The sequence below is a fragment of the Protopterus annectens genome, chromosome 12.part0 (assembly GCF_019279795.1).
Source record: "Protopterus annectens isolate FY-2018-M chromosome 12.part0, PAN1.0, whole genome shotgun sequence".
NCBI lineage: Eukaryota > Metazoa > Chordata > Ceratodontiformes > Protopteridae > Protopterus > Protopterus annectens.
In genome coordinates this window covers 1412693669-1412709705 of record NC_056746.1, presented here as the reverse complement: position 1 = coordinate 1412709705, position 16037 = coordinate 1412693669, and the positions used below count along the sequence as shown (strand labels likewise).

Genomic DNA, 16037 nt, shown 5'->3' with positions numbered 1-16037 from the left:
AGAAGCAACTCTGTATCTGGTTCTCACGTCTCCATGGAGACAAGCTGATAAAGAGCATCCTCATCCATCCTCAACCCCTTTTCCCATTCTGCACATGGGGTCAGGGTGTCACTTCCGCAGTGACAGTCAACTAGAGCCAAGGTTTAAACCACCAGTTGGCTAGCCCTGCCTCGATATTTCATTCACAGCAGTCACTCGAGTACACACTCTCTCCCACGGCCATGGCTAGTAGATAATGTTTTCTGAAATCATTCAACTGTTTTCCCAATCTGGGAGAGTAGTAAAGATAAGGCAAACCCAGAAAGCACTTAGAAGCACAGGCTGTACCATGCATCTTAACATGTATAACCTTTATTTTAGGTTAATCCAAGTTTGTAAGTGTGGCTGTCAGTCTAGGACAATTGTTCCTTTTAGGAGGGTAAAACTTCAATATCTGAAGATGTACATAGTTTTAAGTATTAGTATTAAAGTAATAGGTTTTAGGGCTGTATTGGGGTGTGTTTGCTTTTTTGTTTGAGGGCTTTCAATGAAACAAAAAGTTTTGCAAGATATAACATAGGCTCAAATGGATATGATAAGAAACAGCTGTATAAAAGATTAACCTGCCAAACATTAGTGTATGTGTGTAACACAAGAGGTGGAAATAGACACTTAAAAAAGCTTTTACACATAAAAAGTGAGAATACTAACTTTTTAACATAATGACACTTTCTATAGTATCTTGAAAGGTAAATGGCATCTCAGATATGTACAAAAAAGTGTTGTGAACTGTATTAAAAATATGTAATGTGCAAATAGCTATGCTACAGGAAGCCCATTTGGAAAGAAATGAACAAGTGCATGTGATAAAGCAACGTTTTCAGGATGGTTATTCAGTAGAATACCTGACACAAGGGAAAAGAGGAATACTTATATTAATTACAAGAGGAGCTTCAGTAGTGATAGAAGAGGATAAAACATTAATGGTAGATGTATAATACTGAGGGGCTACTGGCAAGGGAGGAGGACTACACTGGCATGTGTTTATATTCCACCTAAAAATGCTATAATGGAGTTTAAGAAAATGCTGTGAGAAATAATTAGCTTTTAGCAGGGAATATCACTGGAATTGGATTTACAGCAGTGAAGATGTATTGGGGGGCTCATGAGGGAAAATATAACAAAAGAGATATATTTTTGAAGAAATTTATAAAAATATTTGGCATGGAATATGTGAATTCAGTAGTAGGAGTTCAGAGTGAGTTTACATATTATTCCCCAAGATACAAAAACTGGGTTAGGCTAGACAGAACATATATTTCACAGGAATATGTGCATTTAATTGAAAGTTTTGATGTGCATCCAGTAGCTATTTCAGATCATGTATCAATAATAACTAAAATAAAAATGCAGGGTAATGAAATAAAAATGAGACATTGGCATTTTACTATCTGTTGAAATGAGAGGAATTTAAGGAATGGGTAGTATAAATTATTCAAGTGTTATTAGAAAAGATAGAAATTTTTCTAAAAATATAGTTAAAGAGTGGGATAAAATTAAAGTGGAGTTTAAAGATAGGGTAGAAATAAAAAGAAGAAATGGTTAAGAAGTAACAAGAATTATTTGGAAGGACTGGCAAAGGTTAAAGTATTGCAGAGTATGGGAGATCTCACAGAACAAGAAGAGGTGCAATTGCAAAGTGTTAAACAGAAAATAAGGGATTAACTTGATAATATGCATGAGTTTAGAAAAATTGCTGTTAAGCAACTGTTTTTTGATGATAACTCCAGAGCACAAAAACTTCTAGCACAGGGGTGTCCAACCTTTACACTTGCAGGGGCCGCATTGAGTGAACAGAAATTGTCTTGGGGCCGCATGTAAAATATATCATATAGTTAACTGTGGTGACCAAAGTAGACCCCCTGGCTGTATTGTAGGTGAATTTGAACAATGAATAAATGTAATAAATGCATAATATTTGCCCCAAAATTCAACATCTCATTCTAATTCTTAAAAACAGTTAAATCTAACATCTTAGTTTAACATCAAAGTTTATTTGTAAAAAAATTGACAGGTATGAACCCTTCAATTTGTATGAGATCATACCTGTGATTTTGCTGGTTTCCTAAAGATGTCCATGTCTTCCATCATGTCCTTAATGCCCATATGTTGTCCAAAGCGCTCATGTATTCTTCTGTTTCTACCTTTTGAATCTGTCCCTGAAATTATTCAAGACATGCTAAATCTGGTCAGGCTGGTCTGAAGATGAAAGAAGGTTCTTCAGTGGTATTGTCAAACTGAGCACCCCTTTGGAAAGGCACATTTTTAGCTTTGGAATCTGTCCCTGAAATATGGCACTGGCAATATTTCTTGCTTTACACTGCTGTCTGGTCAGGCTGGTCTGAAGACTAATGAAGGTTCATCAGTGGTATTCTCAAACTGAGCACCCCTTTGCAAAGGCACATTTTTAGCTTTGGAATCTGTTCCTGAAATATGGCTCTGGCAATATTTCTTGCTTTTGCACTGCTGTCTGGTCAGGCTTGTCTAAAGATGAAAAAAGTTTCTTCAGTGGTATTCTCATACTGAGCACCCCTTTGGAAAGGCACATTTCTAGCTTTGGAATCTGTCCCAGAAATATGGCACTGGCAATATTTCTTGCTTTTGCACTGCTGTCTGGTCAGGCTGGTCTGAAGATGAAAGAAGGTTCATCAGTGGTATTCTCAAACTGAGCACCCCTTTGGAAAAGCACATTTCTAGCTTTGGAATCTGTCCCTGAAATATGGCACTGGCAATATTTCTTGCTTTTGCACTGCTGTCTGGTCAGGCTGGTCTGAAGATGAAAGAAGGTTCATCAGTGGTATTCTCAAACTGAGCACCCCTTTGGAAAAGCACATTTCTAGCTTTGGAATCTGTCCCTGAAATATGGCACTGGCAATATTTCTTGCTTTTGCACTGCTGTCTGGTCAGGCTGGTCTGAAGATGAAAGAAGGTTCATCAGTGGTATTCTCAAACTGAGCACCCCTTTGGAAAGGCACATTTCTAGCTTCATTCTGCAACAGCTTGAAATGCTGACTTTTTAAATCTCAGAATGAGAAACTCAAAAGCTCAAATCCTCTAACTTAGGACCTACAACAAGCAATGTATCAAAGTTTACAAAAAACAGTGCTTTTATAGCACCTCAGAATTAATTTCCAGAACTTCCTCAAACATAACAGACCTTACTGTATTAGGGGCTCTCAAATAGGCCCCACTTGCCTGGATAGACACCTTGCTCACATGTACTGAGCATGTCAATAGGAGTGCTACTTACACAGTCTTCTAAAAATCTGATAAACATACTATACATACAGTAGTATGCACAAGCACAAGAATTAAACATTTTCCCCAATGACCTATTCAGTGTGTTGTTGAGGTGTGCACAGTCAAGCACTGAAATGAAAAAGTTTCCCCAATGACCTCTTCACCGCCTTAGACCCAAGAAAGACCCTCACCCAGTACCATTACTGCCCAGTTACCAAACAAAAAATAGAAGATAAAACAGATAAGTACTGGATGCACAGTAAACACAAAATTACATCAAAATGAATCATTTCCCTCAAGGATCTCTTACTTACAGACTTTCTCCATGTATGCACAAGCACAAAAATTAAACATTTTCCCTTAAACAACTCTCTCAGTAGTCTGTCCATGTATGCACAAGCACCACCAAATGACATCAAAATGAATCATTTCCCCTAAGGATCCCTTGCGTAATTTGACCATGTATGCACAAGCACAAAAACTAAACATTTTCCCCAACAACCCGTTCAGTACTTTATGTATGCACAAGCACTAAAATGAAACATTTTCTCCAATGACCCCTTCAGTCAGGTTTGTCTATGTATGCACAAGCACCAAAATGAAACACTTTCTCCCATGACCCCTTCAGCCAGGTTTGTATATGTATGCACATTGCACAAGCACCAAACTGAAACATTTTCCCCAGTGACCCCTTCAGTCCTTCTTTGTGTATGTATCCACAAGCACTAAAATGAAAAATTTTCCCCAATGACCTTTTCATTGCCTTAAGAGTTTGTGTTCTTTGAACATAAGAACATTTCCCCATAGAAAGCATATAGTCATTTCCATCCATATTTGCTTGCTTCAGTTAACGCAGATTTTCTTTCAAGTGGCTCTAAAATTGCATCAGTTCAAATGTAATTCTTTCCTGTAAAAACAGCAGTACTATGTAGCTAAAAAGCTCACTGTCTGCCCATCTCTGAAAAGGTCATACAGGTGACTGTTGCCTTTTCCTCCTGTAAATGTCTTCATATGAACCACTGCCATTCCTTACTGAATCGAATGCTTCTAGAATTCTTCACACTTCTTCTTCCATATCACTGTGTACTTTAGACCAGCATGTGCACACTATAATTTTACCAGTCTGCTATTTTCTAAACTAGAAGCCAGAATCAGAACATTACTGTTACTACCTCTGAATGGTCCTCTCATACCTTCCTGCCAAAAGTAACACCATCTCTTTTTACTTAATACAAATGCCAAACAAAAGCTACACTGATAATAGTTGAGGCCCTTATCCTTACTAAACATTTGTGATGCTTCACAAGATGGTGACAAACTGTTACTACTGCAAATCATGACTCTCATCTACTTGTTGAAATTATCTTTTATTTCTTTTACTACTATGATTGGTCAGGAGTGAAAAAGTGTGCCCACTGTTTATATATCCAGTGAGTATTGGGATAGGTCTGGCTCTTCTGTCACCATTAACTGGATTCAGTGGGTAATCAAAGCATAGAAAAAAAATGAATAAAATAAAGCGAGGAGGCATTGCCTAAAATTAAATCCTCTCTTCATAAAAATATCACCAGTTTTCATATAATAGCCACCCCTCCTTCAAATTCCTTTGGACCTGACTGACGTAAAACTTGAAACAGACCAAGGAGAAACAATTAACTCGAGCAGTAAACAAGAAAAATTAACCAAGGTCTGCAGTTGTGAACTTAACCAAATGGCCAATCCTAAAACTGACTGAAAGAAAACTGTTGAGAGATTGACCAAACCTTTTAGTAAAGGACAAGCTTGATAATTTTTTTAAATAAGGAATAACCCCAAATTTTACGCAAGATGGCAGCTAAAGTGGGATGGCGGTGGAGTGATCTTCATGTCCAGTGTGTTTAATAAAGGAAAGGCCCCCCCTTCTTCTGACTCTTGCCATGAACGCTAGCTCTGTACTATTTCAGCAATCCATTTGGATCCATTATGTGCTTTCTAATTCAAAAGCTCATGTAATAAATGGGCAAATAGAATGTATGCCTCATGCCCTACATGGCGTGACCTACAGATGATATGCGTGCTAAGTGGTAAAGCAGTGTGCACACGTAAGAGGAGAGCGCTAGGGCGGGAAGGGTAACCAGTCCACCGATGATTCATCGTGCACTTTATTTTTTTATTATTTCCAGCCTCGGAAGCTGTTGGTATTGTAAATTTATGGTGGTAAACGTATGTATCTGTTGGTTTTAAGTAAGACATCTGGAGTCGGACAGAACCAAAAGTAGTTGGGGACAGAGGGCTGAAGTGATGATGTTGATGGAACAACAGGTTTTGCATTGTTGTTAGTAACTTCGGTTGTCAATGATTTGCCAGAGGGGAGAAAAAAAACAGTTTTTAAGAATCAACCAGAAAAACATTATGCAGAATTCTAATCTAATATATGCACTTATGGTGGTAAGTTAACTTTAACAAACATATAAGTAAGGGCGATTGGAAGTAGGCATACCTCTCATTCCTCCAAGAACCCAAAATCATCCATACCTCTGAACCTCAGTCTAAGCTACCACTTTTGAGTTCCACAAGCCTGACTGATTCAAGAACCAACATGCTGCCTCCCTCACATACAAATGAATAAAATTAAAGGATGTGAATACCTCCCAGCTTGCAACTTCATCACCTGATGTCCTGGATGAATATCCCAAGGAATTGTCATTATTCATTCTAAATTCCAAAGATCTTGACAAGGAACCCCTTTCCTAGTCAATCCAGTGGTAGTTGGACAATGGTTCCCTCCTTATAACGTAATTATATAAGGAAAAGCCAACTTGACAGGAACAAGAAAAAAAAAGAGGATTTTTTTTTTCTTTACCAAAAAAAAAAAAATGCATTAAACTCCAAAGGTCTTTCTGTAGGACTGGAGCAGAGTGCATATCTACTACCCCCAAGCTTTGCTGTCAATAATCAGGTGTGGCAGTTGGGCAAGCTTCCTGAGGGAAAGTTTGATGAGTGGTAACCATGGTGACCATGCACCAAACACCATTCCAGGAAATTCATTCTATAAAATGATTAATTCTCTGCCCCTTCTGCCCTGTTTCTGTACATTGGTTTCATTCATGTTGGGAATCCCCTTTGAAAACATTACCATAAATATGCCAGCAAAGTGTTTCTCTCAAAATGCTCAATGTACATTTCTGAAGCAATTCTGAAACTCAGCTGAATGTATATTTCTGAAGAAAATTTCAAACCTAGTCCCACCATTATTTAAACTACCCCAATCTACTTAATGTCAAAAGAAAAATAAAGGTTATCATATTTCAAGTTCCAGCTGCATGAACACATACTGAATGTGATAGCTTATAGGAGGCAGATGTTTATGTGTAAGAGTCCTCACTTAATTTGCAAGGAGTAACAACCTGACATGGCTCAGTAGTTCACTAACTTGCATCCCTTTCTAATCTGATATCATAAATCACACACATAAATTTAATTTATCTGAAGACCAGGCCTGCAAGCATAGCTCTCAACCTTCCATCGTCAAAATGAGGAACACTCGCCTTCATAATGTGGAACAAATGGGCAAAATGTGGAACACATACTAATGGCTTACTAACAACTTTAACTAGGAAAGTCATAGGAAGGTTAAAATATGCTGGTTTTACTTATAAAGAAGATCCTTTAATTTAAATGAATTCATGATTAATTTCAATTTACCATGGATTTCACTTTAAAAAATGACTAACACTGAATGTGTGACAGACTCTTTCAATGTGGAACTTTGAGGAATTTTGAGGAACATGAACTTTTTAAGACCTCAAATGAGGTACGCTCCTCGTAAAGAGGTACACTTGAGAGGTATGTCTGCAAGTTTAATATTTGGTATTAATTTACACTGACAGCCATCAGGGTAAAGTGAGTATTCTCAGTGGCACACAGTAACAGATTAATAACTCATTCAGTTTTACAGACTGAGCCGTGGCATGACTTAACCCATACATTTTAGTTCCAGAGAGATTCATACATCATCTATGTCTCCTATCGAATGTAAACAGCAGAGACCAGTGAAAATAAGCAGAAGCTAGACAGATTTGTGCAGCCATTTTAAACCAGTTTTGTGTTTCATCTTGTTGACCTTGTTAGGCCAGCTTAGAGCCTCTGGCATTTATTTATTTTCATTCCTCATTACAAGTTTAGCAAGGTTAAGAAGTGAAATAAGAGACTGTGCTGCAGTAGAAAGGTTTGGTTTTAAACATGCTAAGCAAAATAGCTCTCCAACCATGACCCTTTGTCAAGATCAAGTGCAAGTGCAATTTAAATTATTGGACAATTCAACATTTTTGAGAAGTAGAAGAAAACTGTACTACCCAGTGATAGGTCACAGGGACAACAGAAGAATATGCAGACTGAACATCAGGATTGAACTCTTGACCCTGAAACCAATGAACGAAAGGGCTGCTAAGTTCCTTAGTTAATGTTCACAGCATTCTGTTCCCCACAGACAATAATCAGCAAAGTCCATTAGGGCTAGCCATGCAGTCTGTATTACCATCGCACTACTCAACAATGCTGTTTTTAGTAAATGTAATTGTGTTTTACTGTGCATTTTCAACCAAAAATAATATAAAAGTAATTACATTATTAGAAGATAGTTAATGGGAACCTGGCTTAAAACATGCCTAAAACGGAGTCTTTCATTTTTTTGTAATAAACTGCTGTAAACACACTGGTACCCATGTACTCTGCAGGACACATTTGCTTCTATTAACAGTCAGTTTGTATGAAATCTGATCACAGCAGACTAAAAACTTGCTTTACAAATAATGCCTGTCTTCTGGTAAACTTACCTGCTTAAATACAGTTCGGTCGGAGTTGATGTCCGTTTTAGACTAGCCACCAAACGATTTGTCTTCCACGAAAAGGAGAAACCCTACAGTCCAGCTCTTTGGCGCGAGCATACAAGTCCTAGTTGGCGCGAAAAACTAAACGGGAAGGGTCATAACAATATTGCGGTTAAAGGTCGCAAGTGCAGAAAAACCGGAAAAATGTTGAATTTGAACTTAAGGGTCACGGGCATGAAAGAGCTCTGAGGGGCCTTGAGTTGGACACATATGTTCTAGCACCTCATGCAACAGAAAGTAGAAGGGGTTGTTGCCAACCTTATGGAGCCTATAACAAGGGAGATAAGAGATCCTGTAGAGGTACTAGAAATATTTTGGAAATGTTATGAACATCTGTATGAAGCAGAGAAATATGGAAATCAAGAAGAGGTACAAAAGGAAATGCTTATGGAAGAATTAAATATGGCAATGTTAGAGGTAGATCAGGCTCAATTACTAACAGTTAGGATAGGAGGAGATGAGAGAAAAATGGTGATGTATAACCAGTCCACAGGAAACTTCCCAGGAATAGATGGTATTAATGTGGAAGTTTGGAAGCTAGGGGGGAAAACTGATAATGACCTGGAAAGTTTTGTTTAACAATGTTTTAAGAGGAGGAGAAGCACCAACATCCTGGAAGAAACTGGTGGTGGCTGTAATACCTAAAAAGGGTAAAGACCCTTCAGGACCATCATCCTACAGGCCCATTTCAGTCTTAAACCATGATTATAAAATGTCTATAATGGATAAAATAATGGCAAAATTGATACCAGAATTGATGCATATAGATCAATATAGTTTTGTGGAGGGGTAGCAAACATTTGACAACATTAACAGAACATTGATGATCCAGAAGGAAGAAGAATGCAAGAAATGCTGTTGTTTGGTGGGTCTTGATGCAGAGAAAACATCTGACAGAGTAAGCTGGGAGTTTATGAGGAGGGTAATGGAAGTGTTTGCATTCCCTGATAAAATTATAAGGTTGATTAGGAGGATATATGAGGGATCAGAGGCAAAAAGTAAAGTAGGTGGTTTACTCTCTGATAATTTCTGCTTGAGCAGAGGAACCAGGCAGGGGTGTCCTCATTCCCTTTTGTTATTTGCATTATATTTAGAACCATTGTCAAAGAAAATACGGGGCTCAAAAATTCAATGATATAATTGGTATGGTAGTCAAGAAAAGCTGGCTCTGTTTGCAGATGATATTATTTTGGGTCTGCTTCAAAACATCGACTTACCACATCATCTAAGACGAAATCATCGAGATGACTGAGTCTTCACAATATCGAACTCCTGGAACAGCAAAAACTAACCCCTGGGAAAGAACCACTTGTCCACCATGAAAAAACAAACAACAAAACAAGAAAACCCTCCAAAGTGGGGGTTTTGCCCCCACACCTCCCAATGTGGGGGCTCCCCCACACCCCCCAACTAAGTATACTAACTCAGAGATCACACTACAGTGGGGAAAGGGCAAGGTTCACCGTGGTGGCCAAGTGGTTCTTTTCCTGAGGTTAGATTTTGCTGTTTCAGGAGTTGGATGTTGTGATAATTCGGCAATGTTGTCTCAATGAAGTGGGATTTGTTGATGTGGTAAGTCAGTGTTTGAAGTAGACCCATTATTTTATACCTGTTAAAATCAGAAAAGGACATTTCAGTGTTGTAGAACATTTTGAGACAGTTTCATATCTTTTCTGGATACAAAAGTAATGAAGCTAAAACAAAGGCAATAGCTGTAAAGTATGTACTCTCACACAAATTGGTTCAGCAATATCCATATTTATGGGGTCATGATCAAGTGTAGTACTTAGGAGTTTGTATTATAAAGTATTCTGGTGTGGCAGCTAAGGATGTGGGAAGAGAGTAAAGAAAAGATAATATAAAAACTGAGAAACTGGAAGCTCTTTTATGGATATGGGTAGAAATATACAAGCAGTTAACATGTTTTAGTCTCATTACTTTTATACACAGGTCAGGTATATTTTTATCAACCAGAGGAGAAGTTGTGGATAGGAATCAGTAAAGAGCTGAATAATTTTAACTTGGAGGGAAAGATGGCAAGAGTCAAATGAGATAAGGATTCTTCCAGGAGAACAAGGTGGTTTGTGATAACCCGGTTTGAAGGGATACTTCAGAACTGCACAATTAAGGCTCCTATTACATTGCACAAGCAGAGACCTATAATTCAAAGTGGAAATGATGATGATGAAACGGGGGGAGCTGAAGAAACAAGGAGAAATTGGCATTTTGGATGCAGATCCTTAAAGAGAATAGCAATAATTGTACAGATTCATAAAGTAACAGAAAGTATTCTAAGAACTAAGCCGACATGGGAATTGAGAAAGGAGATTCTGCCAGTAGGGATGACTGCAATTAGGGATACAGACAGTTGGCAAGAAGGGGTTGGAATTTATTGGAGAAAACTGGCAAAAGAACCAAAGTATTGGGAGCAAATATATAGACAGGGAAAGGTAACAGAATGGGACTAGGCCAAGAATTTATTTTGACTGCAGGCTAGAGACTGTCTTCCCTATCAAGGACTAATATCGAGGTACAGACAAATGTAAAGAAATATGGGGATTCTAAGCAAAAGACCAGCACTGGTAGAATTTTTAGTAGAATCTAGAACAGAAGCTGCTATTAAAAAAGTAGTTAGCATAGCATATAAAATATTGCATGATAACTATAAGATTCAATCAGAGGAGGTTAGAAAGGATTGGGAAGAGAGATTAGATAAGCGATTCACAAAGAAACAATGGAGGATATATGTATGTCTTCCAGATATGCAAAAAAAGTCTAGAAGATTTAAGATCTTTGCTTTGAAATGTTTACATAGGTACTTTTATACTTCAAGTAGGCTCTAACAAATTTTTCCTCGGGTAGCTAGCAAATGTGGAAGTGTGATGGGGAAGAAAGAGGTAATTGGGAACATATTTTCTGGGACTGTAATGAGTTGACAGACTTTAAAAATTCCCTAAAGACTACTCTGTCAGAAATACTGGGTGAGCAAATTGGTAAAACTAAGAAAATTATTTTTTTGAGCTATGATACAGAACCGGAATTGCATAAACATAGTAAGGCCTTGCTGAGTCCAAATACGGTGACTGCCAAAAAAGCAATTACTAGAAAGTGGAAATCAAAGTCTAAACCAACTGTTCTAGAAGTAGTGAATATAGTAACAGAGATAAAACAACTGAAAATGTGATCTTTAGAGAAGGGTAGGAGTAAATTACATAGAAATAAACAGGAATTGTGGGAACAGTACATTCAGAGAAGGAATGATGTTTAAAAGAAGGCAGGATTTGAATGGACTATGTAATTTTTTACGGACAGTGACTGGATAAGTGTTGTGTAATGTTTGCAACTAAAATTATGTCAGTGTGGTTTGTTTTCATTTATTTTATTTTACATTTGTTGACCGGGCTAGTCTAACTGGATACGAGTCCATTTTCAGTAAAGGCCTGGGGAGATAAGCTCCAACACACACAATTACAATAAAAAAAATGTTGCTACAGTACAAGAATATAACAGATGATGTTAGCAAAAATACAGTACTTTTAACAATCTTAACACGAACACTAAAAACGTTTTATGCATAAAAGATGTTTCTATATACATATATACATTAACTTAAATTACAAGATCATGGTCTCTTTGGTTATTTAAAGAGAAGTCTGGAGTTAGTACAGAAGAGTAAAAGGTGAGGAGTAGCCGTTAGTATAAAGATGGTGAGCTAGTCAGGGTTAGTACAGGGGCAAAACCAGTATGTTCTAAGATATAGTTTCAGCTTATGTTTGAAAAGTGTTTTTGAAGACAGTGATAAAAGTTCAGTGGGAAGTAGGTTCCAGTGTTTTCCAACAGTGTTAGAGAACAGAGAGTCTCCTGCCAAGTTGTTGGATTTGCTTGTACAAACAAGTAGTTTTTTTTGTGGAACGTAAATTTTTAAGATTTTTGTAAGGGGTAATGAGGCTAGAGAGTATTGGAGTATTGGTAGGTTGATAAAGGGTCTTATGGGCAATAGTTGTGTCTTTCGGCTTTTCCCGGTTAGGGGTTGCCACAGCGGAACTCCGGTCCGTTAATGATTGGCAGTAGATTTTTATGTGCCGAGTTGCCGGCCCTGATGCACAACCTTCAACGAAGGTACGCCCATTCACGCATTTCTCCACACAGAAGACGCTCTAGCTGAGAATCGAACAGGACAACGTCTTACTGTGAGGTGACAACGCTACCGCAGTAAGCTGGTGAAATTGAAGCTGATTTTGTAATCCTAGCCATCCTAGCTGCTTTAGATTAAGACAATGATGGGTTCTAAATGGAGTGCCAGTAGCAAATCTAGCAATATTATTGTAAGAGATTGCCAGTTTGTTGAGGTTATTTTTTTGTCAGATTAGTATGTATAGGTGAAGCATAGAGGAGTGTGGAGATTAAGTGAGTGCGGGCTATAGTGGTTTTAGCTAATGGTGTAAGGTAGGGTTTGGTTCTGTAGATGGATCCCAATTACTTATTAACTGTTTTTATTGTGTTGTTAATATGAGTATCAAAGTTAAGTTTGCTATCTCTTGTTATTCCTAAGAGTTTGGTGGTTGGGTCAGGAGATATGAGAGTGCCATTATTAGATATGACTGTAAAATCTACTGGGATGGACGTCTGGGTTGGAGTAAAAAGCAAAAGTTTTGTTTTTTTGGGGTTAAAGAGGAGGCAGCATTGTAAAAAACATTTTTCTACTGTATTGAATGCCTTTTGGGTTAGGGACTGTAGTTCAGATGGAGAAGTGGCTGAGTATATTATTGTGGAGTCGTCCACATATTGTATACAGGTAGCTTGAGGAATTACTGAGCGTAGGTCATTAATAAAAATGGAGAATAGAAGTGGGCCTAATATGAAGCCTTGAGGGACACCGAGGAAAATGGGGAGGTGGGTAGACAGATTATTATCCCATAGCATAGCCTGCTGTCTATTGTCTAAATATGATTGGAACCATTTTATAGCCAGTGCTTCAAGTGAAAGGGATTTGAGTATATTTATAAGTAGCTGGTGGTTAATCATATCGAAAGCTTTAGAAAGATCGATAAAGAGTGCAGAGGAAAGAATGTTGTTATTACGGTTTTTGTTAATGCAGTCTGTAAAGGATAACAGGGCAGTGGTGGTATTGTGGAATGGCCTAAATCCATGTTGACAGTTGGCAAGTAAGTTGTTATGGATTAGGTGGTGAAGTAGTTGCCTATGGATGCATTTTTCCATTATTTTTGCTACTGAAGAAAGTAAGGCTATGGGACGATAGTTTGAAAAGTCATTTGAGTTACCACCTTTATGTAGGGGGATAATGTGAGCGATTTTCCAGATAGTTGGGATGGTACCTTAATTTATGGTTCTGTTAATCAGTATGGAAATGGGAAAGGCTATGGCTTTAGCTGCTATTTGCAGATATTCTGCAGGTAGTTGGTCAGCTGAGGGGATGGTTGGTTTTAGTTTTTGGAGAAGGGAGCAAATGAGGGAAGTTGGAACTGGTTGCAACTGAAATGAAGGAAGTGAGCTAGTAGTAGAAGTTAGCAGATTTGAGCTATCTGGGGATAGTTGATTGGCAAGAGTTTGGATGGCCTCTGTGAAGAAGGTATTGAAGGCATTGACAGTTTGTATGGGATTCTCAAGGTTAGAGCCTTGTAGGTTTGGTGTAATGGATTGGCCTGGGTGTAGTAGTTTGTTAATGCTAGTCCAAAACTAATGTGGTTTATTTTGGTGAGTTTGCTGGAGTTGGAAGTAAAAGTTTCTTTCATCTAAGAGGATAGCTTTTTTTTCTATCATTTCTAAGTTGTCTAAATTTTTGGTGGTCTGTTGGGTTTTTAGTAGTATACCATTTATATAAATGTATGCTTGTCTATGTCATAAGTGGTAATTTAGTAAAGATGTTTCTTGTTAAAATAAAAAGACAAAGTTCACTTGCTTCCATGACAGTGGCTAAATATTTGAACAAATAACAGTTTTCTATGATCTGATGTTGTATTTTATAATGTGAGAATTGTTTAATATGTCTTGTATGTAGTGGACATACTAGAAAGTAATTCCAGCGCCATTGTACTGTTGTAAGTTTTCTTACTGTAATTTACAAATACATGTTCCGTGTCTTGTTCTCTTTCATACTACACTGTTCCCAGGTCATACTGTGAAACAGGTTAGTAGGCAAGTTCACCTACGCAGTAAACAAATTGTAATGTACACAAATAAATAAAATAAATATATTTAGAATTTTACATGCAAGGTTCATTTGTATTCGTTATTTGTATTTATTTGCGTTTATTGCAGCTCTCTCAGCTGCCCTCCTTTATGGAGTGCTTCTCTAACACAGATTTACAGAAGTGTGAACACCAGGGCTCTCTATCCTTGGAAAAACACTACCCTTGTTTTCATGAGTGTGCCTAAGTGCTTGTTTATTGCTTTGGTTATTGAGTTGAACTGTTGTGGTAGAACACAGCACATTTTGTAATCTCTGTTATTGTTGACTTGGTGCTTCTATCATACTTGCAATGTCCTGGCACCTGGGCTGTTCCCAATGTCATGTATGTCATATTTTTGCAAATTGCCTTGTAGTACTTTGTATTTTATCCCTTTCTAGTGTACATGTCAGTACGTTTATGGGTTTATTCTATCATGTTAACAGGAAGAACATTTATTACTTCAGCTTGTATCCTGAATAAATGTAGTTACCCCTCTTCCTACTGTTCTGCAACCTGCACCTGCATTTAGTTGTTTTAATGTTTGTATTGTGATAGCTTTTATTCACTTGATTTGTTTAGGTTTGACAACTGTGTTCTTATTCAGATGCATCTTCACATCATCATGTTTATGAAAGCATGAAGACTAGGAAAAGTGCAGCCATCTGTAGCACTGCTGGCTTTTAGAATTTTGCAGTAAAGCACCAGGTTGATAGGGGCGTTACACACTGTTCTTGCATAGAATAAATAGACTGAAACTAATCAGAATTGTTTGTTTAGGTACTGAAGGTCCAGGAACTGCCATCAGTGAAGAAAGACAGAGTGCTGCAGAGGCTAGTGGAACTGCTGTGATTTATAACCCTCATACTTCACTTTCCATAGAACAGCAGAGACAAAGATTACCTATTTTTAAGGTATAGTCTGCATTATGTTTCACACTGGTACAGCAAATCCCCTTTTGACATTTCTGTAGTAGTAGTATTTTTCCAAATGAATATAGCAGATGCCATGTATTGCTATTACTACTGTGAGTACTGCAAGACCTAGCTATACAGAATATGAAGCATTACAAAAGCCTTAGTATGGTGAACACAGAAACCAAATGAAAAAAAAATCCTTTGCTTAGTCTGGTTACTGTGAAAAGTGAATAAATACAGTAGCCTATGATTTGTTTTCATCCAGGTCACTAGTGTATTTGTGTCTGTTCTGAATGTGACCGTTAAGTTGAAGTGGGCTGTGGGCTTTGTGTACTTCAGGGGGTTAAACTGTGAGGCACTGCAGTTGAAGAACCCCTTCACCTCAACTTGATCAACTAAATTAGATGAAACCAAATACCAAAGTAAGAAGCATCATGTGCTGTATTCAGACACTGTGGTGGGGTTAGCAGCACGATCCAGCTGGGACTTATCTTGTAACACCTTTCCTTGGAGCCTTATGACTCCTACTACATGGCTACCAACATCTCATGCCACAGATAATTACAAAAACATAAGAGTAAATAAACGAAGGCATTGAATAATTTTATTTTGGTACATTCCATTCTCAAACTGTTTTGTAGACCTCTCAACAAGCCATGATCTCCACATAAAGTCAGTCTTTAAACCTTCTGGCTAGAACATTGAGTGAATCCCACCATAATCAACTGCACGGTCATGGATTGTGCTTTCCAGTCTGCAGGTGTGATAATGAGGGTATTGAGTCT

At 37.8% G+C, this 16037-nt stretch overlaps 1 protein-coding gene across 1 annotated transcript in view; it reads left to right on the top strand.

Annotated features, from left to right (window-relative positions):
• The window catches only part of DHX35 (DEAH-box helicase 35), an 844978-nt gene that overhangs the window by 10324 nt on the left and 818617 nt on the right, over window positions 1-16037 (top strand). Inside the window, exon 2 of the mRNA XM_044090458.1 lies at window positions 15116-15249. Coding sequence (XP_043946393.1) covers window positions 15116-15249 — 134 coding nt within the window. The remainder of the gene's footprint in view (window positions 1-15115; window positions 15250-16037) is intronic.